Below are 27,629 nucleotides of genomic sequence, written 5' to 3'. Positions count from 1 at the left end.
AGGATGGTGGGTTTTGTTCGATTCATTTATAATCCATTGTTGACCTTAAATTTGTTAAAAAAAGTCAAAAGAACATTGATCCTATACTGAAGTTGACTCTCCAAATTGGCTTCAATCATAAACGTTACATCATCAGCATATATGCCAATTAGATATGGAGTCCCACAAAAAGAGACACCAAATCCCAAATACTTTTTCGAAATGGTCCTTGTTAGTTCATCGATGGCAGATATAAATAGCAAGGGGGCGACTGGACAACCTTGTCTACAGCTCTTTCTTAATAAAAACAGGGTTCACTCATTTTACCATCCAACGAAATTATAGAAAAGCCATAACCAGTAAAGTTCTGTTAGGATTTAAAAAAAGTTTGGGGAGAACCCTTTTAACAGATCTCATAATGTGGCAGTGACGTACAGAGTCAAATACTTTGCAAAAATGAATTGCAATCAATGCACCAAACTTGAATCTCCTATTAAGAGATTCAATTGTTTTAGCTATATTTCGTGAAATATACGTAATTTTTCTATTTCTTTGGAAAACTTTTTGTTCATCTTTAATGTTTTGGTTTAAAATGGGTTCAATTTGCTTAGCTAAAACATCTGACAATATTCTGTGAGCCTAATTTAAAACTGTGATGGGCCTCCAGTGATTGAAATCAGTGCCATCACCCTTTTTAGGTATAAGAGCTATCCTTCCATTTTTTAATGTTTTGCCAGTTTGTATGTTTTTGTAGTGTACTTTATACGAAGTATCTTCATTTTATTCCATTTCTGGCTTCCAAAGATATAATTTTCTTTAAGAGGTCCACTAGTACAAGTATTCTCAAATAATTTTGCCATATGAGTTCTAAGTGATGATTCATTTTTATCTTTTTGGGCTTACTATTTAATTTTAAGTTAACATCATGTAAAGGTTCAAGTAATAATCCCTAATTCAAAATGATATAAGATATAATAATTGGTCAAATAGAGGTTCTTGAAGACCTTTCTGCATAAATTTATGTCGTGGTGATTAGTATGAATATGTCGCCTAAACACTAGAACGGTCAAATTAATATATAATAATTATTAAAAATGGACATTATTTCATTTTTCTCAACATTTTTATTTAAATAAATTGTTCTTCAGCCTACTTTTGTTGTATATATCGTAGGGTCAGAACCAAGATGCTGTAAGTAGTAAAACCTAAATAATTGATTTTATTGAAAAAATATAAATCATAATTGGTTCTTGGTTGAAATCTAGATATTAATAAAAGAGAGAAATATGAATAACGATTGAAAGGAATGGATAATTCCTCTCATTAGATGACAAGCTGTGTTTATTGACAACCCCCTCCAACAAAAATTAAACAGTTAATCGAAAAATTGACTCACAATAAGACAAAGAAGCGAGATTCCTGCTCTATTTCGAGAGAAAACACGCCAACACAGATGCAAACTTGACTATATACAACGTCAAGAAGGCCTTGATGACTACAAAGCACCCAGCACCGGTAATGAGCTTGGGATTTGTTGCATTCAATGGACTGGACAAGTCCCCTTGTCTAGTTCTGTACAGGGTATAGGCTCAACGCTATTTACAAATAGAGTCATAAGCTGATTCTCTGGATCAGGGATTAGTTCCGGACGAGAATGTGTTTCTTAAAGAAGATGGTACACCGGCATACACAGCAATGGTTACAGAGTCCTTTTTAGTGAACAACATTCCATTCTTGGTGAAAAAAAAATATGGGCTGCATACTAGGGTGATAAAGTTAACCCAACATTATCAGAATCAACAGAATCTAATTTTGGTACTGCAACTAGGTAAGTAGAACACAATTTTTTTATCAAATATGGTTGAATTTTACCTCTAGCACAATTGCAATTTCTAAACTTATATGAAATAAAACTTTTTTATACTGGGTTTTATAAAAACAATTTAAAAAGTAACATATTTCTACAATCAAATAAAGATAATCTTGTTTTATATTTTTTTTGTCACTTCACTTTCCTTGATTGTATCAAGCAATAAGTGATCCTACCTATACCGTTTATTAAATAAAGAAGACATGATTAAACTTCAGTTTAGAAAAGAATAAGAAAAATAATAAAAGTTTTTCCTTTTTACTAAATATAATCGTTATATAATGATATACATTTACGATTAAATTAGTAACTACTTTACACATATAGATCATTTGTCAATTTTTGAATACCAATACCATGTATGTGTTGAAGTCGTTTTTAACTTGATCAAAAATAATACTAATGGTACGAGTTCTTCTGTTAGGTACCACAAATGTCCCGAGAGTGCCTTGATTGCACAAGTTTTATAGGTCTTCATATAACTGATAAAGTTATTGACTAGTGTGATATCATTCAAAGGTGCTGCTGAAGGAAGTAATATTCCTTTTGTTTTATTCTTACTAAACTTAAAAGCAATATCATCCAAAGACATGCTCATTTAATTCACCCGTTATTAATATGATAGAACCTATTGTTGACAGATCTATTCCATTTATTATCATAGCTACATATATCATTCGTAAATACAATTGTCAATATTAGTCCAGGCTTATGTAGAATTATATGCTGAATAGAATAATTCCACACAAATGGAGATAAAATTCAACCTTACCAACATCCTTTTGTTGGAGTAAATGAGGACCATGTATAATTGAATCATCAAAATGCAATCTCACTATATCATTTAGGCCATCTATTACCGAAATACCATCTTTATTACATTACATTCTCATACTCGGTCGATTATGATTGTCTTGTCGTTTTATTGCAGCTATATTACTGTGTAAAAATCGAACTCCGTGTATTTTCCCCTCCATTTTCTTCGTCTCTCCAGTTCGATTACCCTCCTATATTCAGTTTTACATTTGTAATAGTCAACTCTTTCGTTACTCAACTGGGGGTTTCTTACTCTTTGCTCAGCTTTCTTGGTTTCCTTTCTCTATCTCGTCAGTTCTCGTCTAATTCGTTTATATTTTTTGTACGCATTGGTGATAACTCATTTAGAGCTTTGACGAGTAAGTTCGTTATTTCGGTAGCTAGAAGATCTATTTCCTCCACAACCATTTTGTTTTACAATCCAGTTGTAGCAACCTTTTTAGTGGAAGAAGCTTCTTATTATACATACTATTGCCATTTGATTGACCTTAGATTCCTGCATAATATGGCTCTGTTTCAATTTCAAGTTTAAACATTAAATATTTGTGGTCAGACATTGATTGTTTCTTGGACACACTCTACAAAGAGACATTGGGAAGCATGTAATCGTTGACGAAGGTTACACCTGTAATCGAGGAACCTTTTCCCCTCGTTGCATATGTTCAATTCAAGTGCTGCACACATCTCTTCTATTTGTTCACCTCTCTTATTTGTAGTTTCAGCACCCCCTAATGTGCTATGTGCATTAGTATCCAAAACTATCAAAATGGGTGTGGGCTCTTCTTTACACTTTATTATCAATCTTTCAAGCAATGGAAAGCTGCATTCTAATGTTATATCTGCATAATATGATACCATAACAATCTGCTGTTTCTTTAGCTTCAATGATAACAATGAAACAGATAATTGTATCTCTATTACAATAATCAATTAATCTTACTACCGTTAAGCATTTCAAAATCATAATGCCTGCCCTTACGCTCGTTCCTGTGGAGCATTGATGTGAAAAATTGTCATAGTAGGGATGCTTATTTACCAAACGGCCATTTTTGTTAGGTGGCTCCGTAAGAAGTGTCATTGGGATTCTATTTTCTTCCAACATCTTACACTGTTTGTAACCAGCCAGGGATCTTTGACCTATATTTATCTGTACACAATATAATTTGAAGCCAGGCTGTTTCCCATTGGAAAAACTATTACTAAATACCATTATTATTCATAGAACGAAGTATTACTCCATATTATTAGCGTTTATAATTCGTTTCTTTTCTCCTCCAGGCGTGGAATTTTGTTTACGGGAACTAATCTTCTCTTACCCGTATTTATCTCCCTAGTTATGGAGGCAACATTATCCAGACTACTTTATTGGAATGAGGCCCTTCTACCATTAATCGCTTCACGGGCGAATAAAGAGACCTTCAACCAATTATTTTTAAAATTTGGCAAGTCTTTTACATCATGTTTATATGAATAAATGATTTTTCTCCTTTCTATTTCGTCCAACCACCTCTGGGAATACGGATGTCGTCTAGACCTTCATTCATAAAGGTGTTCTTGTTAGTGATTTCATTTTAGAACTCATCGAATGAGTCGCCCCAATACTCTTTTTATGTTTTTGAAGCTCTATACCATAAACTCATAACCCTGATAAGTGAGGTTTCTATGAGCCGTCTTCCATGATTTAAAAAATGTTTCTATTTCGTTATGGCGGAATAGAAAAAATGTTTAACCTCATGGAAAAATATTTTTGTGGAAATTTCATAAATTTTGGTTAACATTTACCTGGTCTGGTAAAAAATAGTAATGTTACCAGATTTATTTCCATACACTAAATAAATAAGATAAAGGTTGATTTAAATCATAAGAAATATATTATTCGTCTATATTTTCTTGCACAATAGAATATACATTAAATTGTATTATTTAATTTTCCAGGGTAAGTGAAAAAATACTGGAATTTTGTTTTTGATGGACAAAGTCCTAAATAAACAAATCAAAGGTAAATACATAATCTTCAAAGTGATAATCTTCACAGTTATTCATGTTTACTCACTATTAGATAAGTTTTCTCTTGCGTAGGTTTCGTCTCTTCTTTCTATCTGTTTCTACTACTTGTAAAACCTCCTGAAAATGTTCTTCTAATTGAGCAACAACGGAAAGTCCGCGTATAGTTTTACGCCTCTTCTTGCACCGTTATTAATGACGTTAATTGCATTGATTTTTGATTTGGAAGACATATAAGACGACAAATTTATCCACTCTGTTACTTTTTTTTGTAAGGAAATCAATCTCTAAGCCCAGCATTCTAAAGATGAGCCAGGAGTTGCAAGAAACTAAATCTGCAAGTGCTGTGGACTGTATTATGTCAATTGGAAAACGTGGTTCCCCAAAATCTATACCAAAGTGAAATGTAGGTATTTTCTATGTTTACTGAGTTGATATTTCATTGCTGTGAGCCTCTTATCCAAGTTGTGTCGCTCACTTGATGGAGTTAAATAACTGAAGAGCGCAAGTGTAACATTTCTGAGGTTAAATACCACAGATGACGGGGTAGAGCAGATATGGTACTCTTAAACACAGTTAGATTGATTACTTTATACTGCAAGGATTTGTGGTACAGGCATACATCATTCCAAAGAGCATCCAAGGCTGTGGTACATGTATTCCACCAAGAACTGTAGATCAAACATACAAAATTGACAAATACATGTAACTTCTCACTCTGACATAATCACGCGGATACTTTGGCAAACTGAAGTACTTCAATTCTCCATTATTGTACCACAGTATTAATTTCATCAGAATATGAACTTAGATCAATGAGTATCAGCTTTTCTTTGCTGAGGCAGCTCTCACTTTCAATTTTTTTTTGAAATGTTTTGAAGACGGATACATGTGATGATTTCGATGCTTCCATTATGAGGTCTTTGAATATCTGTCTCAGCATCACCTCACCAATGGCATAACAAATTGCTACACAAAGTAAGAGCCGTCCTAATGCCTTTGAAGACAAATACAAGCAGCAGTAACATAGCCTGTGTTAGAGGCAGTTGTGTCAAACAACATCGATACAATTAATTTTTCATATTTCCAAACTTTCAGTATACTTTTCTCCTGAGCGTCGGTCAGTACCGGTTTGGTAAGATGGAACCCAAAGGAACTTAATTTGTTTCACATCATGGATCGCTACAGTAAGCTGCTCTTCATTAACATTCTTATTTGTAAAAGTACCACTATGTTTAAGTTTTGAATCCCAATGAGTTGAAAGAATTTCTGGGGGGTCCACAAATCTCTCAATGCAGTGGCAATCATCTCTCCTATTTTATGTCGTGACCTGTCTGCAGTAGCATATGAAACATCTACTTTGCTGTAGTTACCACTAGATTCATCAATGATTGCCTGCATGTATCATGCCAGCTCAGATGGGGATAACATCATTCTAGTAGCCAATGAAACCAACTTAGGCTTTTTTAAGAATGCCATATGGAATGAAGGTTGCTGTTACAGGTCGAGCTGTAAGATTATGGGATTTATTCTGTGATGGTCCAAGAGTGACCGAATCTTCTTCTCCAACATTATTTTCATCGTGGCTAGATTCACTGTCAACCTACAGAACATTTTTAACACTTGCTTCTTTTTCTTTTGCCTTCTTCTCTTGTAATTTTTATATTTTAGCTCTCTTAATTCTGTGCAATGAATCTGGTATGCCAATGCCCATCAAACCACCATATGATGAAATTGTACCCAAGTACCTTTGAAAATAAATAGCTACCAATTGGTAATTTTTGAATTTTGTAATTTTTCTCAACTAGTTCCATAATTTTCTCAAGCTCTTTTGTCTTATGTATCACTTTTTTCTTTTGACTTTATTTGAAATAAAACTACTAAATTAAAATGTTATGAGTTAGAAAAAAAAATTAAGTTTTTTTTAAGTGTGGCTTTTAATCCTAATTAGCTTCAAATAAAACAAAATAAGGGTAATATTAGAGGCATCAATTTATTCTCAACTCTTTCTCTTGGCTCTCTTAAGCCATTAAAGCAATATTTATATATTCGTAACCATGCATGTCTTACTAACTGAAAGTAAAACAATATATTTTTGAGAAAGTGTAAGTAGTTAATAATTATAATATTAAACATATAATTATTGAAAAATACAAAAATGAATGTTTAGCGTTGCCTTGCCATATTAATGTATGCACAATTTAATTTAAGTTTTTATTACAGGTAGAATATTTTTATCATAACGCTAATGCAAGATTTTAACATAGGGGAGATGGGGGGGATCTGATACACCTTACTTTGGAGGTATCCATCTCCTTTTATAAGTATTTACTCAAAGTACTAAAAATTTTATAAAAATAAATAAAAAAACTTGGTTCTCCATTATACAATATATCAAATAAACCCAATATGTTCCCCCATTGGTTCTATTGGCTATCTCACATTTTTTTTTCCATAATATTAAAAATATTAATCAAAGAAGGAAAATAAAAAATAAAAGAGAAGAAAACGCTCTTGGATTTTCGTATTTTTGTTTATTCAGAGTGAAGAGATATGAAGAGTAGTTGTATGAAAAGATGGCGACAATCTTTGTTAGAAAATACGTCAAAATGATTTCCAAGAGTATAAATCCTACGGGGAATAAACCTCGTATTAAAGGCCTTGAATATTCACTTTTCTAGTATAAAAACAACCTTTAACTTCACTTTTCAGATTAAATTTAGCAACATTTAGCACGTCTTCATTTATAAATACATAACATCCAACTCCTTATAACTTTTCGGAATTAATGAGCTTTAAAAGTTCGTCATACCCGGATGATTTCAATTTTCCACTTAATCGTCCATTAGATTAAAGTGTCGCCATAATTTTCTGTTTTTTTTAAAATTATAATCTTGTTTATTTTTTGATTTTTATTTATATCAAGATTTTTCCATAATTGATAATAAAAATGAATAGTTTTTTTATATTCAAAATAGCTGATTAGCTGTTCTTGCTAGTTTTTATATAAGAACTAGAATGGACACTTTATAGAGTACAACCTTATGCTTAAAATCTCTTTCTTTAAAAGTTAACATTTGAATTTAAGTTATGTATCTCAATTTGTACAATGGTGATGTCCGAGTATGCGTTTTTAACGTTTTGTGTGCCCTTAACCTCTCAAAATTTAGTTCAAGATATGTAACCAACCTTATGGTTGATTTTGAATTTTTAACATTTTGTGTGACTTTGATATCTCAAAACTTAATTGAACTCTTACTGTTAACCTTAACAAAAGTTTCATCAAAATCGCTTTGTAACTTTTTCCGCTATCCTGCTTTATTTTTTATTTTTATTTTTTTTGTGACCTTAACCTATAAAAATTGTTCAGCATTTACTCTTAACATAAATAACCGTCCTATAATGTTTCACCAAAATTGATTTCTAATTTTTTTTGTTATCCTTCTTTTAGAGTAAGGTGTTTGTGACCTTGACATATCAAAATGCAATGACGTCATACTGTTAAAATATATAATATAATTTTCTTACAAAGTGTCCCGAAAATTGATTTATAATTTTTCTGTAATCTTCCTTTTAAAAAAAGTTTATGTGACCTTCCTTATCAAAATTTAATAATCTCTTATTTTTAAAATATATAACCTTTCTATAAAGTTTACAAAAAAGTTTGAAATTTTTTGCCGTAACAGACATACAAACAAATATTTGCAAGATCAAACATAATCTCCATTTCATTTCGTTTGTAGAGATAATTTATGATTTGTATAAAAATTATATTTGTAATTTAAAAAAACAAACAAACAAAAAACATGTGATTTTAGCACTTTCTTAATGGGAAAATAATGTTGCAACAACGGAAGATCCTAAATAAGAAATTCAAATTTTTTCTTTTAAATAATCGATTGATTATACAGTGCAGTCAAGCAAATTGTGAACAAATGTATACTTGACTGATATGAACATTTTATGCAGAAACCGTAAGGAGTAGAATGTTGAAATTTTTAATTCAATTAAGTATATAATTTTACAATTAAATTTCAAAATGACTCCCATTGACCGCAACCATGGCCTCCACCCTATGTCTGAAGCTCAAACATACCCTCGCCACATACTCATTCGACATGTTAGCCACAAATCGTCAACAGAGACCTTTAGAACTTCAACACTTGCATGATGAGTGCGGCAAGCCTTTCTCTCCACATTGCTATAGATACCATAGTCCAAATCTGGAGAAGAAGGTGGTCACATTGAGTATGGCTAAAAATCGTCCAAATTCATCTCACTCCACTTTTGAGTTTTAGCAGCCTTTTGGCTGGTGCTGAATCTTGTTGACAAACATAACCTCCCTAAAGATATGTTTGGTCTAGCCAAAGCTTTACGATCTCGTTCATGAACTTCAAAACTCCTCTGTGTTGATTTTGAGACCCTTTAGGAACCAGTACGGAGGCATTCCCTTGTCATCAAATGCCACCACAAACAACATGATGACCCTAGCAGGTTGCTTTGTCCTATTGATATGGGCACCCTCCTTGGGACTTGTAGCCAAATAACAGTCGTTTTGTGCATTTCTGGATTGGTCAACCATCCAAAACTTCTCATCACTGAAGATACGCACAACGTTAGATTTTTTTTATGCAGTTCAGAAGTATTTCTCCTTTGGTCACTCTCATTGCCATGATGGCCTTGGTAATGAGCTGGCGATGCCTCTTCTAGTAACTTTTGAGACCTAAGTCCCTAATTGCATCAATTGCAGTCGTTTTGGACAACCTTGTGACCTTTCCCAGATTTGCCATTGATATTTCGGGGTTCTCATGGATTCTGGCCTTGATATCGGCCAACTTAGCTTCTGTCCGCTTCCTATTGTGTCCACCACTACCTTTTTTCAACTGAAGGTCATCTTCAGACTCGACCATAGCCTTGCCTTTATGAAGCTCTGAAGCACTTCTCCTTGTCTATGTCCTTTGAGATTTACAAATTGAATCCTAGAAGAGGTGCAACTCTTTCCTTCCATATCTCTAACCTGAAGGTAGATATCAATAAAATTATATAAACAAAATCAAGGTCTTTACCTCTTTTAAGAGTTGAAATGAAGGATGGTCAAACTATTTGAATAAGTACTGAACCAATAATTAATGTATAAGCATAAAGATATTAGAACATTCGACCTTCTAATATTTATGAAAGATGGGTAAAAAAAGTTTAAAACTTGCTGTTTCAACAGGTTCTAAATTAAAATTCTCAAACACATTTTTAAAATTTGATTTATTGACTTTATCACCTTGGGCAAAACAAAACAAAATGTAAAAATAAACAAGAGCATTTTTGCATTCTATAAATAATAAATTAGATAAAAAATATATTTGAGGTTGCACTTAAGCATAGGTCTCAACTTCCTTGGTGTCATGAGCATAACCATAAACAAGTTCAATGCAGACTTGCTTAGGGAGAGACAACTCAATTGGTTGGCAGGAAGGAGCTCCAGGCTTGGTAGAACACTTTTGGACAGTTTGAACAGATTCTTCAATTTCAGGAACAGTGATACATTTTTCTTCTTGGATGTCAGAGCAGGAAACGCGTGGAAGAGAAATGGTTTTGTGTCCACAGGTCTTCATGAGTTCGGGGTAGGAAACCATGACAGGAACATCAACGGGTGTAACAACGGGAACATTGTAAGCTGTTTCTTGAGAAACTTCCTTACAGTATTGGTGCCCATAAGCTTGATATCCATGACCGTATCCAGGTTGGCAGACAGTGACCATTTGAATTTTGGTTTCCTTCTTGAAGGTGACTTCAACGGTTTTTGAGGTGGTATCTTCATATTTCTTTTGGTAGTCGTAGGTGCAGATTTCGATTTCCTCAATGGACTCAGTGCAGACGGTACGAGTAGAAATGTAGCAGAACTCTTTGTCAACAATGGTCTGGATGGGCAATTCAACGGTTTCGCATGAAGTTTCTAACGCAGGTGTACAAACTTCGGTGGATTCAGTTACATCTTGAACTGTACAATTGTGCTTGGGCGTTTCATGTGGATAAGCTGCAGCAGGCTTGGAGTCTGCCACGGGATGTGCAGGGGAAGCTGGAGCAACAGTTGGGGTGGGCTTAGGAGAAGTTGGAACATGAGTAGTTTTTGATGGAGCTGGTTTGGGATAAGATGGAGCACCATGGTATCCATGATTGTAGCCAAAGGTAGCACCATGAGCAGTAAAGGAGGAGAAAGAGGATTGCTCTCCAGACACAGCCAAAGCCAAGCAGGCAATAGTAATTAAAACCTAAATAAAATGTTATGAAAATAATGATTGATTCATTTTTAAAATTGAAGTATTTTTGTACCTTCATGTTATTGATTGATGTCTTATTGTGGGACTTAATTGAACAACTGATACAGTTTATGTGACAAAAGTTTTCTTATATACATTAACCAGTATGTAGAACTATTATTCAGCTCATAAATTATTATCCCCAAAGACACGCCGATGTGTTAAAATGTTGTGTAAAGGAAAATATGGTAGGTTGTGCAACGAAATACAAAAAAATGAAAAAGGAAACCTGTAATTTTTTGAAGAATAAGTCGTTTTAGAAGATTAGACTTGTCTTTGCTCACAATCCGGAATTTAAATCAGATGACTCGTTTACATATTGTAAAGTCAGAACTGAAACTCCCTAACTAGCATTTATATTAATTAGAGGAAAATGCTAATTCATTTTTTTCTGCAATTCTAGTTTCAAGTGAATTTAAACTTCTTGTTTCTATATCCTTCTCGTTAAACTACGCAGGAAGAGATTTCTCTTTCTACTAAATATTGGTCTAAGAATTCTAAAGAAAATTGTTTTCTATGAATTATCTTTGATTTTTATTGATTTTAATGTTTCTATACACGACTGTTGTAGGAACACATTGGTTAATTGATGCAATTACACTAATGAAAGATTTTTTTCTTTATGTTGGTATTTTAATAAACACTTTAAAATAGACATGTGGATAATGAGCGAATTTGCGTATTCTCAAATATCTAGGAAGTAGAAGAAAAGGTGACCTTTACTTTTGGACTCTAGGTTTAAATCATTGACTGATGGTTTCTCTTGAAATAATGTTTCCTTAACCTTTATATTTTTTAAATCAAATCTAAAAAAAACTGTTTTAGTATGAACAAAATCCAGATACATACAATCAACAACTCCATCCAATGTATTATTACACTTGGAAGTATTAAAACAGTTATGGTGTTTTGAGAAATAAAATATATTATTAGATAAATGTATCATAATATTAGAAATATGTGTTAGTCTTCGCAGTTCAAATGATTGCATATGACTGATTTGTAATATGACTCCTTTAATCTACAAAAATTTCATACAGAGTCTATTCTCCACCCCATATGTAAATATATTTTGTATTTTAAATTTGAATACGATATATGTAAGGATTATAATTTGTAAATGTGTTTACTAGTCCCAGTAGATAATTGAATTATTCCATATCCCACGCAATGTTTTTGAAATCCTTAGGTTTGGTTATTGCAAGACACAGGTGGAATCAATATAGTCTTTCAAGATCTTTTCTGGAAGTAAGGAGTTCATGAATTTTCCGAATTGTCCCCCTCCCCCACCCAAAAAAAGTAGAAGTATTTTTAATAATTAGAACTTTTAAGATGTATTATTGACGACTTCAAGTCAGCAAGTATGTATAAGAATAACATGGTTTGATGATCATAGCAATGATAAAATTGTCTTGACTAATTAAAACCTTATCTCCCGCGTGTATCACTTAGTGAAGAGATAGAAAGAATGAGGTGGTGTGCCAGTCTTTTGTTCAAAAAATCTCAGCTGTTCTTCAGTTAGAGATATCTCTGAAGTCAAATTCCAAACATGCAAAATTCTTTGTGATAATCATAGGATCCTTCCTATATATCGCTCTTCTAATCCCAAGCATAATGAGGACCAATTAGTTTTTACTTATCTAAGATCAACTCACTCTGACACAATCATCTGTGGGACTTAAATCTTCGTAATATTGATTTGGCTTCTAGAATATACAACTATAGATCTATAAAAGTCTTTCAAGATTTTTTCCTGGAACAAAAAAGTCCACGAAGAAACTCATTCTTGGGGCAATATTCTGGAACTGGTGCTTTCCTAAACGGATTCTACCATAAACACTTAAGTGTTGCATGATTTTAATGTATATGATAATTATCCAATCTTAATTTCCACCACTAAACGTATATTTTAAAATAAAAATAACCGCTCTAGAGGATATTTTGATTTTACCAAGGGTGACTATCTCTCAATGAATAAAATATATCGTGCACTGAGTGTTAATGCAAATTTTTATGCAACAAATTATTATGACATCTTTGTCTAATATTGATAATACTATCATACTTTTTTCATATTTTAGGGTAGGGTATAGAAAATTTTTTCTCAAACTTTGAGTCCAAGTCAAGTACGAAGTCCATTGTTTGTCTATTGTTGCAGCTCTATGTAAAAATATCCCATTTAGTGCATTACTTTTATACTTCAGTTGCACTATTGGCTCAATAATAAAGACGCCAGGACTCAATGATTTCGTAGACAGATAGTTGAGGGTGCTTCAACAGTTTTAGACGATAGTGTTTATAAATAACTATTTATGAAAACTAGCTCGAGATCTTCTCTTCTTGAATGCATTGAGTCGCGTGGTAGGCTGCTTATCAGATCTTTAGCCGGGTCTACCGGTTTTTTTTCTCCCTCCCTTATTTGTCGTTTCGTTGTGTAGTTATTAATGTATTTTTCATTCTTATTTGTATAAATTCTTCAGTAATTAGTATATATTATTTATATTTAAAAAGGGGAATAAAGAAATGATAATAATACGCGAACTCAAATTCTCATCTGTTTCATATATTGGATAACAATAGCTGTCATATTTTTACTCCTGTTAGAAAATTTGTCAATTCCTATGTTTGAATAAAACATCGACAATAAATTTTAAAAAGAATTAATCAGTACATAAAAAAGGCGAAATAAAAACCCATAAGGCTTAATTTTGTTTATTTTGAAAAAAATTGAATAAAAAATAAAGCCAGATTTAGCAATCCTTCTCCTTTTCCCAGATATGTCCCACATCCAGGAACTTTTTGTTTTCTTCTTAGAGAGTCATCAAATATCCGATTTCTTTTGGAACAAACAGTCAAAAATAAACTTATTCCAATATAATCCAAGTGGTTTATGAAAAGTAAGAATCAAAATTTATTTATTTTTTATATGCAAAATAATGACAACCCTAATACCCGTCCTGATTGGGTCATGTATCCTCTTTTTTTGGAAATCAAAATTTGGTTTCCTAACCTAAAGGCATCGATTATAGGGTTCAGTGACGATTTGAATTGGATTGTTCAGACTTTGATCCCATTTCGAATTTTACTATACAATTTCAAATTTGACAGTTACAACTTTGAAAGACACTATTCTGTTTTGAAATGGACAGTTCTAATTTTGAGTTGGAAATTCTATAGATTTAATAAAAAGCTACAAACCGTCACATCACCTTGTAGAAAAAGTTAGAACCATTTTTATATAAAGGTGTTATTAAAGGTAGCTCCATTACCCTCAAGTTTTGAATTATATATTTTTTAATAAAAAACGTAATTAAATTATTTTAGTTTTATCCGTATACTACAGATTAGAACCACCTTTTACTTAGGGTTATATTGGTTTACAACTTGTACACATGTTAGGTCCTAAACGTTTATAGATAGAATTATCTATAAACCTAAGACTTTCATTATGGGTTATGCTTATTTACATATGTGAAGGTCAGACAAAAGATAAATTCAATCAATTCTTCAGCTTTTCAAAAAGAAAAAAGAAAAACAGACACACAGACTGTCAATATTGGCTTGCTAATATTTTTTTCCAATTTGTTTTTCTATACAACAGTGTTTCTCAAGCTCTGCACACCTTTGTTTTAGTTATATTATTTATAGACTCTGGAATAAAAAAGTTTGAGTTCAATGTGTATTTATTCTATGCGTATCATTTCCAAAAATATACATTGTGTTTTTAAATATGCATGGTATATTATATATATACTGTATATGCCAGAGCCAGAGTGTAAGAAATACACAGAGACGATTTTTATTATCAGTTTGGCATAGCAAGGTAGTAGTAGATTAAATGATCGTTGTATACTTTTACTAAAATAGTAAAATTTTGTACTGGTTACGTTTGTTCCAATTTGGACAAGGGTTCTTCATCTGGACGTAGTTTCCATAGGGTTCCTAGAGATTAGGTTATAGCTTAGATTGAATCATCATAGCCAATTCAATTACAAGCTTCGTTTTTTGTATAATAATAATTAATAATGACTCGGAATGAATGGATAAAAGCTGTTGTCGTTAAGACTTCACGCCGTTCTTTCATCCTACATTATGCATTGATCAATTTTCCGTAAGACCATTTAAACAACAAAAAATACTGTGATAATCTTAAGGAAATTAAAATACAATGCTGTTCCTAGCAAATTTAATTTTATCTCCCATATTATTTAGCAATATAGAAGTCAAAGCAATGAAATTGATGCAAGACAAAACTGAAACAAATAGTAGATATGAAATCTCTAAGAATTAATTCTCAGAATAAAAATCAAACAATAAAATGAAAGTACAAACCCACATCATTTTAAATGTGATTAAAATGATATTTATTAATAAAAATCATTATTTTCATTACATTTGATTTAGGTTTTAATTACTATTGCTTGCTTGGCTTTGGCTGTATTTGGAAAAAATCCTCCTATTCCTCCTTTACTGCTCATGGCGCTACCTTTGGCAACAATCATGGATACCATGGTGCTCCATCTTATCCCAAACCAGCTCCATCAAAACCTACTCCAGTTCCAACTTCTCCTATGCCCACCCCAACAATTGTTCCAGCTTCCCCTGCACATCCCGTGGCAGACTCCAAGCCTGCTGCAGCTTATCCACATGAAACACCCAAGCACAATTGTACAGTTCAAGATGTAACTGAATCCACCGAAGTTTGTACACCTGCGTTAGAAACTTCATGCAAGACCGTTGAATTGCCCATTGTTGACAAAGAGTTCTGCTACATTTCTACTCGTACCGTCTGCACTGAGTCCATTGAGGAAATCGAAATCTGCACCTACAACTACCAAAAGAAATATGAAGATACCACCTCAAAAACTGTTGAAATCACCTTCAAGAAGGAAACCAAAATTCAAATGGTCACTGTCTGCCAACCTGGATACGGTCATGGATACCAAGCTTATGGTCACCAATACTGTAAGGAAGTTTCTCAAGAAACAGCTTACAATGTTCCCGTTGTTACACCCGTTGATGCTCCTGTCATGGTTTCCTACTCCGAACTCATGAAGACCTGTGGACACAAAACCATTTCTCTTCCACGCGTTTCCTGCTCTGACATCCAAGAAGAAAAATGTATCACTGTTCCTCAAATTGAAGAATCTGTTCAAAGCCGTCGAAAAGTGCTCTACCATGCTTGGAGCTCCTTCCTGCCAACAAATTGAGTTGTCTCTCCCTAAGCAAGTCTGCATTGAACTTGTTTATGGTTATGCTCATGACACCAAGGAAGTTGAGACCTACGCTTAAGTGCAATTTCAAATATATTTTTTATCTAATTTATTATTTATAGAATGCAATAATGTTGTTTTTATAGTATATTTTGTTCTGGTTTGCCCAAGGTGATAAAGTCAATAAATCAAATTTTAAGAATACTTTGCGTTTTTTCATTTTGACTTTTCTTGAGTAAGTCTTAGACTTCATTAACACATTTCCAATATAATAGAAGATCGAATTTTTTAACATATTTTATATTAAACATTTGTAATTATTTCCGTTCATATTCAATCTATATTTCACAGGACCAAATAAAAAGTGATACTTTAAAAGAGACAGGAACTTGGACTTTGAAATTAAAAATTGAATTGATTTTATGTAAAGCATTACATTTGTATAAAAGAAAAATTTGCTTAAAAGCAAAGTCTACATTGAACTTCTCTATGGCTATGCTTATTAGACAAGAAAGGAATCTGAAACCTCTATCAATGCTTTGCAGTGCTGGCAGACAGTAGATTAGATTTCTTCGGTATTTGGATGACGGACACTACCGTGTACAAGTCGAGGGGTTGCGATAAGGTATGTAGAGGGACAAAAGTAGGAAAAAAGAGTTAAAAAGACTATTTCCAAACTCCTTCAAAAGAGAATTGCAAGAGAGGAGAAGGTATTTTTTTTTTAATTGCTGGAGTCAAAAGTGCAGAAATTCGTCAATGACGTTCAAGTGTTATTTTCTCAACTTGTAAGTAAGCTAAAGAGTTCAGATTTGTTTTGTATTGTTACTAATTGTTTTTGCTTTAATACAACAAAATATAAAATTAATTTCAATCACTCAATCTCCATTTTTATTGAATGAGTAAATGTTCAGATTTCAAAGAACCACTCGGTATATAGCAACAAGTTAAACAAGATATTACCAGGCCCCTATATATATCTATATTTGTTTGTTTCGTTGTTAAGAAACTAAACAAATTAATTGAATTTATCTTAACTCTGATATTCCCATATATGAATAAATCAGACTTTTAATGAAAGTCTTAAGTCCATAGATAATTATATTTATAAACGTTTAGGACCTAGAATACGATCGAGTTTAAACCAATAGAATTTTAACTAAAAGGCTGTAATGTACAGTATAAAGATAAAAACTAAAATTTAACCTCGCTTTTTCTTAAAAAATGTAACATTTAAAACTTTAGGCTGATGGAGCTACACCTAATAAAGCCTCTTCATAAAAACGGTTCAAAATTTTCAATCATATTATTTTTATCAAAAGGAAACATGTTTAACTTCCATATTGTAATTTTTCACAAAAAATGAAATAATTGAGAACCTACTCTGGACATATATAAAAATAAAGAATTGCGAATCCAAAAATTTAGAATGTGGTCCCATGAGTAAACTAAAAATTATATATTATCTGCAGGGTTGCGTGACAGTCTGTATCTTTTTATTTAATTTATAGCATTTCCAACTCAAAATGTGAACAGTCAATTTCAATACGAAATAGTTTAATACAATACGGGAATTGTCCAATTCAAAATGCAATAGTCTTATTCAAAATAGAACTAGTCCATTTCAAATGGAATTGTTCCATTCAAAATGGTGTAATCCAATTAAAGACTGCAGGACATCAAATAAAACCCTTAAAGTTGTTGCATAATCGTATTACCGACACCTTAGGATGGGTAGCCAAATTTTGATTTCCAAAAAAAGTGGATTGCCCTATCAAGACGGGTATTAGTGGTGTTAATATTTTGCAGGAATGGAAATAGTCAAATAAGTCGATTTTGATCTGTTTGTACCAAAAAAATCGGATAGCTTCATAAATCTATTGTAAAAAAGTCCCCAAATGTCGGGAAAAAAGAAGGATTGTTTATTCTGTATTTGTCTTTTGTACATAAAAAATTATTCTAAGCATCTAATATATGAAACAGATAAGAATTTGAGTTTTCCTATTACCATTATTTCCTTCCCTCCCTTTTTCGAATATACATAATGTTAATTAATGAAGAACTTAGTCTAAAAATATAATGAATATACATTAATATTCACATTGACAAAACAAAATGACAAATAATGGAGAGGGAAATAAAAACCGGTAGACCCGGCTAGAGATCTGATAAGCAAGCCAACGTGCAACTCAATGCATCCGAGAAGAGAAGATCTCGAGCTAGTTTTCATAAATAGTTATTTATAAACACTATCGTCTAAAACTGTTGAAGTACCCTCAACTATCTGTTTACAAAATCATGGAGTTCTGACGTCTTTATTATTAAGGCCGTCTGACTGAAATATTGAATTATTGTACTACATTGGGATATTTTTTACATGGAACTGCTATAATAGACAAACAATGGACTTCGTACTTGACGTGGACTCAAAGTATGAGAAACTTTGCTATAACCTAACCTAAAATATGAAAAAAGTATGATAGTATTATTAATATTAGACCAAGATGTCATAATAATTTATCGCACAAAAACTTGCAGTCATATACAATCATTTGAATTGTGAAATCTAAAATATATATTATTTACATGTATAAAATAATATAGTTAATTTTTTTAAATATCATAAATATTTGAATAATTCCATAATTTTGATTTTCCAGAATTTATTTTTACATTAGCATTTAAGCTTTATTGTTTTATAGGCTTGCAAATATTTTTTTCAATTATATGTAAACCGATTCATAGAAGTAATTCCGAGGGAAAATTTCGGATTTTATTTTGTTACCATATACAAATAGGAGTTTTAAAGGAAAGACAAAGTGTATTACAAATTATTTGCTACGAGAAAATTATTGTGAATATTAAATTATAAATCTTATAAAAAACCTTTTTTTACAAGGAGATTGTCAGAATGACCAAATGATCATACACATATTGTAGATAGTCATGCTCTCTTTCATTATACAACTGTAGAGCATGTAAGATATGCGCTAATGTTCAAGATATCATGTGAAACCTTTCCTATGTACATTATTATTACATACCTATATTTTCGTAAAAATATAAATGAATAATGTTATTTGAACTAATTTGTATATATGCAAACAAATAATAAATATATATGATTTGCCTTCAGCTTTTTTTTTAGTTAAAAATCTTCAATGAGAATACAATTTCTAAAATAAAATAAATAAGTTTTAACAAAATCCTATTCTAAATACTTTTTAAATATAAGTAGCCATTAAAATTCGAACCTAAATTACTATTCTAGAAAATAAAACCTTATTTTCCTGTATGCCCAATTTAAACACATCAGGCGTGTCTTAGGAAAGAATAATTATTAAACTGGATTAAAAACATTATAGTTATATTATATAACGTATAATGTATAAAAGAAAACTTTTGTCTCATGAACTGTATCAGTTGTTGAATTAGGTCCTACAAACAAACATCAATCAATAAAATGAAGGTACAAACCCACTTCATTTTAAATATGATTAAAATGACATATATAAATATCCATCATTTTTTTCATTACATTTTATTTAGGTTTTAATTACTATTGCCTGCTTGGCTTTGGCTGTGTCTGGAGAACAATCCTCCTTCTCCTCCTTTACTGCTCATGGTGCTACCTTTGGCTACAATCATGGATACCATGGTGCTCCATCTTATCCCAAACCAGCTCCATCAAAAACTACTCATGTTCCAACTTCTCCTAAGCCCACCCCAACTACTGCTGCAGCTTCCCCTGCACATCCCGTGGCAGACCCCAAGCCAGCTGCAGCTTATCCCCATGAAACGCCCAAGCACAATTGTACAGTTCAAGATGTAATTGAATCCACCGAAGTTTGTACACCTGCGTTAGAAACTTCATGCGAAACCGTTGAATTGCCCATCCAGACCATTGTTGACAAAGAGTTCTGCTACATTTCTACTCGTACCGTCTGCACTGAGTCCATTGAGGAAATCGAAATCTGCACCTACAATTACCAAAAGAAATATGAAGATACCACCTCAAAAACTGTTGAAATCACCTTCAAGAAGGAAACCAAAATTCAAATGGTCACTGTCTGCCAACCTGGATACGGTCATGGATACCAAGCTTATGGACACCAATACTGTAAGGAAGTTTCTCAAGAAACCGCTTACAATGTTCCCGTTGTTACACCCGTTGATGTTCCTGTCATGGTTTCCTACCCCGAACTCATGAAGACCTCTGGAAACAAAACCATCTCTCTTCCACGTGTTTCCTGCTCTGACATCCAAGAAGAAAAATGTATCACTGTTCCCGAAATTGAAGAATCCGTTCAAACCATCGAAAAATGCTCTACCAAGCTTGGTGCTCCTTCCTGCCAACAAATTGAGTTGTCTCTCCCTAAGCAAGTCTGCATTGAACTTGTTTATGGTTATGCTCATGACACCAAGGAAGTTGAGACCTATGCTTAAGTGCAATCTTTAAATAAATTGTTTATCTTATTTATTATTTATAGAATGCAAAAATGCTGTTGTTTATTTTTACATTTTGTTCTGTTTTACCCAAGGTCCATAAATCAAATTTTTTTAAATGTTTTGATAATTTTTATTTTATAATCTGATGAAACAGCAAGTTTTAGACGTTTTTTACCCATTTTTATTAGAAGATCTAATTTTCTAATATCTATTTTCTTATCCAATTATTATGGGTTCAGTACTTACACTTAACCAAATGAAAAATTATTGTTCCCAGAGTTAGGCACTTGGACTTGCGAATTTACTTGAGACGAAGCATTACATTCGTATAAAAGATACATTTGCTAAAAAAACAAAGTCTACAGTGAACTTTTCTATGACTATGCTCATGATACCAAAGGTCGTGCTAGTGCAGAAATATTTAATTCAATTTATTTTATTAAATGTATATGTATATACAATAATATATTTTGATTTTATCTCATTTAAAATATGATAAAGTAAATATATCTAAATGTTTTTTTGTTTTATTTATTATAAAGTTTTCATTGAATATTTAACTCATGAGGAACATCGGCAATGTATTGTTACACTCTAAAAATAGTAATGATTGTCAAACAAGTATAGAAGTAAAATAAGTACATGATTATCTTTTTTCATTTTACATTTTTTACTCATTTAACAACTTTTTATAATATATAACACCATTTGTATCATATTAAATTCATAAGTTTTAAAATCCTTGATTTGAGTAATTAAACAATTTTTTAAGCTTAAAAACTATATAGATTCAATGTTATATATATAATCAAACCATTATTTAAAAGAAAAAAAAAATGAAAATTTCTTGCTTATGATCTTCCGTCGTTGCAACTTTATTGTCTCATAAAGAAAATGTTAAAATTATATTAACTTTTTTTGAAAAATTATAAATATAAATTTCATATAAATCATAGGATATCTTTTTTTACGAAGTGAAACGAAGATTATGTTTGACCTTCAAATTGTTTGTTTGGATTTATGTTTATGAGTGGGTTTACAGCAAAAAAAAAAATCAACGGATTTAAGTAGAACTTTGTCAAAAGTTGAAATATTTTAATATTTTAAAATCATAAAATTTTAATAGGTAAAATCAAAAAAACTTTAAAAAAAAGAAGGATTAGTGGAAAAGTTACAATTAATTTTTTGGTGAAACATTGTTGGAAAGTTATACTTATACAATATACATATTAACAGTAACAAATAATAACTGGGTGGTCCTACGAAATCTGAACACTTACTAGTTCAATTATTAATGAAAGTACCCCAGCAATGAAAGAACCCCATCTTCTCTTTGCAATACTATTTTGAAGAAGTTTGGAATTAGTCTTATGTGTTCTTTTGTGCTCTTTTTCGACACTTTTGTCCCTCTTCAGCACTTATCTCAACACATCGACAACACCTTTTGGGTGCATGTCAAGGGGAAGGGCTGTAGTGTCAGTCATCCAAATACTGAACAACTCAAATCCACTGTCAGCCACCAAGTGGAAGACATGTTAGATACTATTTATGGTATTAACTTTGTTGAAACTATATGGTTAACTAATAAATTATGTCTTGTTGAAGGTTAAAATTCAATTAAACATATAAATTTAAATATGGATTTATTTACTTAAATAAAATCAAAATATAGAGAATATAGGCATACATTTAACAAAATAATTTATATTCGATATTTGTGAACTAGTACAGTCGGTAGATGATGCACTTAAGCATAGGTTTCAGCTTTCATGGTATCGTGAGCATAGCCATAGACAAGTGCAATGCAGATTTTGTTTTTAAGTAATATTTTATATGTTCTCAAGTCAATTCTTAAATTCCAAGTCTCTGACTCTGGCGATCATCACTATTTATTTAAGGATAATAAATATAAATTGTATTAAGTATTCAACTAATAATAAATGTATCAGTATAAAGATATTAGAACATTCGATCTTCTAATATATGAAAGATGATTTAAAAAAGTCTAAGACTTGCTGTTTCAACAGATGACAAAATGAAAACTAAGCTAAGATTATAGCAAAGCTTTTCTTATACTTTGAGTTCAAATGAATTATGAGTCAATTTTGTCTATTGTTTCAGTTCTATGTAAAATTATCTGCAAGAAGCTAAATAATATAATACTTCAGTCAGACTATGTGCTCAATGATAAGGACGTCACACTATAGTGTTTATAAATAATTATTTAGGAAAACTAGCTCGAGATCTTCTCTCCTCAGTTGGATTGAGTTGCGGGATGCCTTGTTTATCAGATCTTTAGCCGGGCCTACCGGTTTTTATTCCTCCCTCCCATATTTGTCGTTTAGTTGTGTCGTTATTAATGTATTACTTTATTATTATTTGGATAAAATGTAGGATAAGTTCTTTATTAATTAATATATAATATGTATATTCAGAAGAAAGGTAATTATAATAATAGGCCAACTCAACTTCTCATCTGTTTCATATATTAAATATTAATAATTATTCTTATCTCATTTTTTCTTCTTAAGTGTTTTTAAACCTAGTACAAAATTTTTATCAATTCTTATATTTCGAATGTTATGTTGTTTGCGAAATAAAAACCCATTAGGGTAAATTTTGTTAATTTAAAAAAATATTAACACCCCTAATACCAATCCAGATCGAGCCATGTATCTTCTTTTTTTGGATGTCCAAATTTTGTTACTAAGCCAAAGGATATCAATAATAAGGTTAAGCGACGATTTAAAGGGATTTATTTGATGTCATGGAGTCTCAATTATTTCATTTTTTGTGAAAAAGTAACAAAATGGAATTGTTTCCTTTTGATGAAAAATATGATGGAACCGTTTTGAACCACACTCTAAATGATTGAGCTTAAAAATCCTTTATTTATAAACGAGGTTTTATTAGAGGTAGTTCCATTAGCCTAAAGATTTAAATTTTACTTTTTGTAAAAAAAAAACAGATTATTTTTTAGTTTTTATCTGTATACTACACATTACATCCTTTTAGTTAAAGTTCTATTGGTTTAAACTCGATCGTATTCTAGGTACTAAACGTTTATAAATAGAATTATCTATGGACTTAAGACTTTCATTAAAAGTCTGATTTATTCATATATGGGAATATCAGAGTTAAGATAAATTCAATTAATTTGTTTAGTTTCTTAACAAAGAAACAAACAAATATAAAATAGAGGCCTGGTAATATCTTGTTTAACTTGTTGCTAAATACCGAGTGGTTCTTTGAAATCTGAACATTTACTAATTCAATAAAAAATGGAGATTGAGTGATTGAAATTAATTTACATTTTGTTGTATTAAAATAAAAGCAATTAGTTACAATACAAAACAAATCTGAACTCTTTAGCTTACTTACATGTTGAGAGAATAACACTTGAACGTGATTGACGAATTTCTGCACTTTTGACTCCAGCAATTTAAAAAAAAAACCTTTTCCTCTCTTGAAATACTCTATTGAAGGAGTTTGGTGTTAGTCTTTTTAACTCTTTTTTCATACTTTTGTCCCCTACATACCTTATCGCAACCCCTCGACTTGCACACTGTAGTTTCCGTCATCCAAATCCCGAGGAACTAAAATCCACTATCTGCCAGCACTGCAAAGTTTCTCAATTTCCTTTCTTGTGTAATAAGCATATCCATAAAGAAGTTCAATGTAGACTTTGCTTTTAAGCAAATATTTCTTTTATACAATGTAATGCTTTACAAATAATCAATTAAATTTTTCATGTTCCAAGTCCAAGTTCCTATCTCTTTTAAAGTATCACTTTTCATTTGGTCCTGCGAAATATAGATTGAAATACGTACTAAAATAATTACAAATGTATAATATAAAATATGTTAGAAAATTCGATCTTAGATTATATTGGAAATGTGTTAATGAAGTCTCTTTAAATAAAGTCAATATGAAAAAAACTCAAAGTATTCTTAAAATTTAATTTATTGGCTTTATCACCTTGGGCAAAACAGAACAAAATATACTATAACAACAGCATTATTGCATTCTATAAATAATAAATTAGATAAAAAATATATATTTGAGATTGTACTTAAGCATAGGTCTCGACTTCCTTGGTGTCATGAGCATAACCATAAACAAGCTCAATGCAGACTTGCTTGGGGAGGGACAACTCAATTTGTTGGTAGGAAGAAGCTCCAAGCTTGGTAGAACACTTTTGGACAGCTTGAACTGATTGTTTAATTTCAGGAACAGTGATACATTTTTCTTTTTTACGGTTGGTCTGTTACTCTGAATAAAAAAAATATAGTGTTTCATATCAAATACTGAAAAATCTCTATATAAAAAAATAAACAGTAATTTTAATTTAAAAAAATATGAAGGTAGTGCCATATTTTAATTTAGTGGGTGTTGAAGGATAAAATATGAATTATCCGTATAAGAGAAACTTTTAGCTTTAACACTAATAAATTCTTAAATATATAATTTGGAAATTCTTGAATATAGCTTTTAAAACATATTTCTGCAAGACAGACCCGTATTATCAGTAATAACCGTTGAATCTGAAAGCCAGGTTGTATTTGGGGATATTGGGAGAGTTCCTTGATGCTTAGGAATCGCGGTGGAGAAATGTAACTTACCTTATTCCTAGCAATTCATCCAAATACATAAGCATGGCCCTCTCCCGCAGAAAATTTCACCGTTGGGAGTTATAGGGGAAAAATCCTTAATTAAACATTGTAAGCTTAAAAATAAAAGAAAATTGCTAATTTGATTAATTAAATATGACTAAAATTTAATAATGAACTAGGTTGTTAAATTAAAAAGGAAAAAATAAAATAATTATAATTATTATATATTAACAATAAAGCCTAGATAGATTGATAAGAACGTCACGTTCTGATCAACAAGTGTTTTTCTATGAGTTGGTTTTTGGATTTGATTTAGTTGCGTCCTTCAACTGGATTGTATGTCCAAAAAATTTGAACCGATACAGTTCTAATAAAAAATCCAATATTCATTGGAAATTTTGTTCACGTGTATATTTATTAACTAATATTGATAAATCTTACATCTTTGTAATTACTTGTAGCAAATTATTTGTAACAAACTTTGTCTTACCTTAAAAATGCTTTTTTATATAGTGTTTAAGGAAAATGTGTTAATTTGCATTTTTTTTTAAATCTGAAAAAACCTTATTTGTAAAAATGAGAGATATTAGTATGATTTGCATCTGTTATTACCCTTGGTAAGTAATTTGTAATTCTAAAAAAAAATCAAAATCTTTTTTTTTGTAATATTACTTCTATGAATCGGTTTATACATAAAAAAGTATTTTCAAGCAACATTACAACATTTAAGAGCAATATAAAAATAAATTGTGTAACAAAAAAAAAAAAATCCATAATTTGTTATATTTTTTAAAATAAAATTTTAGATACTGTTCAAAAGAGCCAAATTTTGATACAATTATCAACTCTATTCATTGTAGGTATTTGTCTTGAGAATATTAAAATATTTATGGTTTTTTGAGGAATATACTATATTATTTTATAAATGTATCATAATATTAGAAATATCTTAGACTTCACAATTGAAATGATTGCATATGATTGATTTTTAATATGACTCCACCCCCATATTTAAATATATTTTGTATTTTAAATTTGAATAATATATGTAAGGATTATAATTTTAAAATGTGCTTTACTGGTCACAGTAGATAGTCGTCCTATTCTTTATCCCACGCAAAGTTTTTGAAATTCTTAGGTTTGGTTATTGTAAGATACAAGTGGAATCAATTGCTGTTCTATTTGAATCGTACATTTCATTTTCTGAAAATCAAAAACCTGCAGTGTTTTTTACTGTTACTTTTCATTTTAATTTCAAAAATATAATTTTCAAAAAGATAGGATAACCCTAAGCTACATCAATTTTACCATAAAAATGAGATAAAATACGTTTTATTCTATATTTTTCCAGTGCTGGCTTTCTATGTGTAATTAATATAAATTTATATTTAAGGAATACATTTGTATTTTCCCTGAGGTAAGAAATTCAAATATAAGAAATTTGAATCATTAAATTGTTCCAAGCTAATTATTTGTGCACTTTAAAAATTAAATATAATCAGTAATTTTAACACTCAATCAAAACGATTGGAGAATACTTTTATATAAACCTTAAGATGCATATCGGTTGATGTTGTATTTATCAGTTCGTTTATTTTGTTTCTAAATATCGAATAAGAGAAAAGACATATTACAATCCAGAATAATTTATTAATAAAAGTTTTGTTCTATTATATGATGAAAATATTTAAATTACATTTGAATCAATGAAAGAGTTTCAACTTTATCTTTCAGTAAATTTTTTTGCAATTTATTTAATTTTTAGAAGGTTATAGAGGTCTTGCAGGAAGTCATTTTTTGATATCTGTCTTCTGCTGGCTTCCTGAGTCTTAATTGTTCCATCTCAATTTATTTGTAAGAAATACTGAGAAGAAACTGCTGTGACCATTTTTACAACTCTCACACAACTTTTTTTCTTGGGCATGGCTATTTCAACAATTTGATAGGTGTTTGGATGAAGTTCTTCAACTCAGAAGTTGCTAAAGTGAAGGTAAGAGGTGGCTCTGACACTCCTTCTGACAAATTGATTAGGTAAATGATGATAGAAGCCCCATTGTTTATTTTTATCCTGACTGACAGGCTAAACGGTTGACGATTTTGGTCCACTCTCTCCCCTGGTGCTTAGGATTCGTTCTATCACTATGATTATCTCCAAACCAGAACCTCTAGGATAATTTCACTGTGAGCAAATTAAGCAGATCTTTTACTGTGTGCATCACAAGTTCACGTACCTATTTTTTGAGACAATTAAGGTGAAGTAAGTTGCAGTTTAAGTTGCCCTTCTATCTAACAGTGCTTCAACTTGGTATTGAACCAATATGAATAATAAACCCCCATTATAAACTCAACAATGACTTAAGATTATTTAGATTTT

At 31.1% G+C, this 27,629-nt stretch overlaps 2 protein-coding genes and 1 pseudogene across 2 annotated transcripts; 2 read left to right on the top strand and 1 right to left on the bottom strand.

Annotated features, from left to right (window-relative positions):
- Nucleotides 1–10,011: 10,011 nt before the first annotated feature.
- LOC121123453 (uncharacterized) lies at nucleotides 10,012–11,062 on the bottom strand. The gene is made up of 2 exons (XM_040718578.2): nucleotides 10,997–11,062; nucleotides 10,012–10,935 (listed from the first exon to the last, which is right to left on the bottom strand). Exons 1-2 carry the CDS (start codon nucleotides 11,000–11,002, stop codon nucleotides 10,039–10,041), a joined length of 903 nt encoding a protein of 300 aa, XP_040574512.1. The 5' UTR covers nucleotides 11,003–11,062; the 3' UTR covers nucleotides 10,012–10,038.
- Nucleotides 11,063–15,301: 4,239 nt separating this feature from the next.
- LOC121123581 (uncharacterized) lies at nucleotides 15,302–16,400 on the top strand (annotated as a pseudogene).
- A 3,223-nt stretch (nucleotides 16,401–19,623) lies between these two features.
- On the top strand, nucleotides 19,624–21,291 carry LOC121123413 (uncharacterized). The gene is made up of 2 exons (XM_040718534.2): nucleotides 19,624–19,662; nucleotides 19,743–21,291. The coding sequence occupies exons 1-2, from the start codon at nucleotides 19,657–19,659 to the stop codon at nucleotides 20,637–20,639; spliced, it is 903 nt and encodes a 300-aa protein (XP_040574468.1). The 5' UTR covers nucleotides 19,624–19,656; the 3' UTR covers nucleotides 20,640–21,291.
- The last annotated feature ends 6,338 nt before the right edge of the window (nucleotides 21,292–27,629 follow it).

The sequence above is a fragment of the Lepeophtheirus salmonis genome, chromosome 8 (assembly GCF_016086655.4).
Source record: "Lepeophtheirus salmonis chromosome 8, UVic_Lsal_1.4, whole genome shotgun sequence".
Lineage (NCBI taxonomy): Eukaryota > Metazoa > Arthropoda > Copepoda > Siphonostomatoida > Caligidae > Lepeophtheirus > Lepeophtheirus salmonis.
This window is presented reverse-complemented; position numbering and strand designations above follow the sequence as displayed.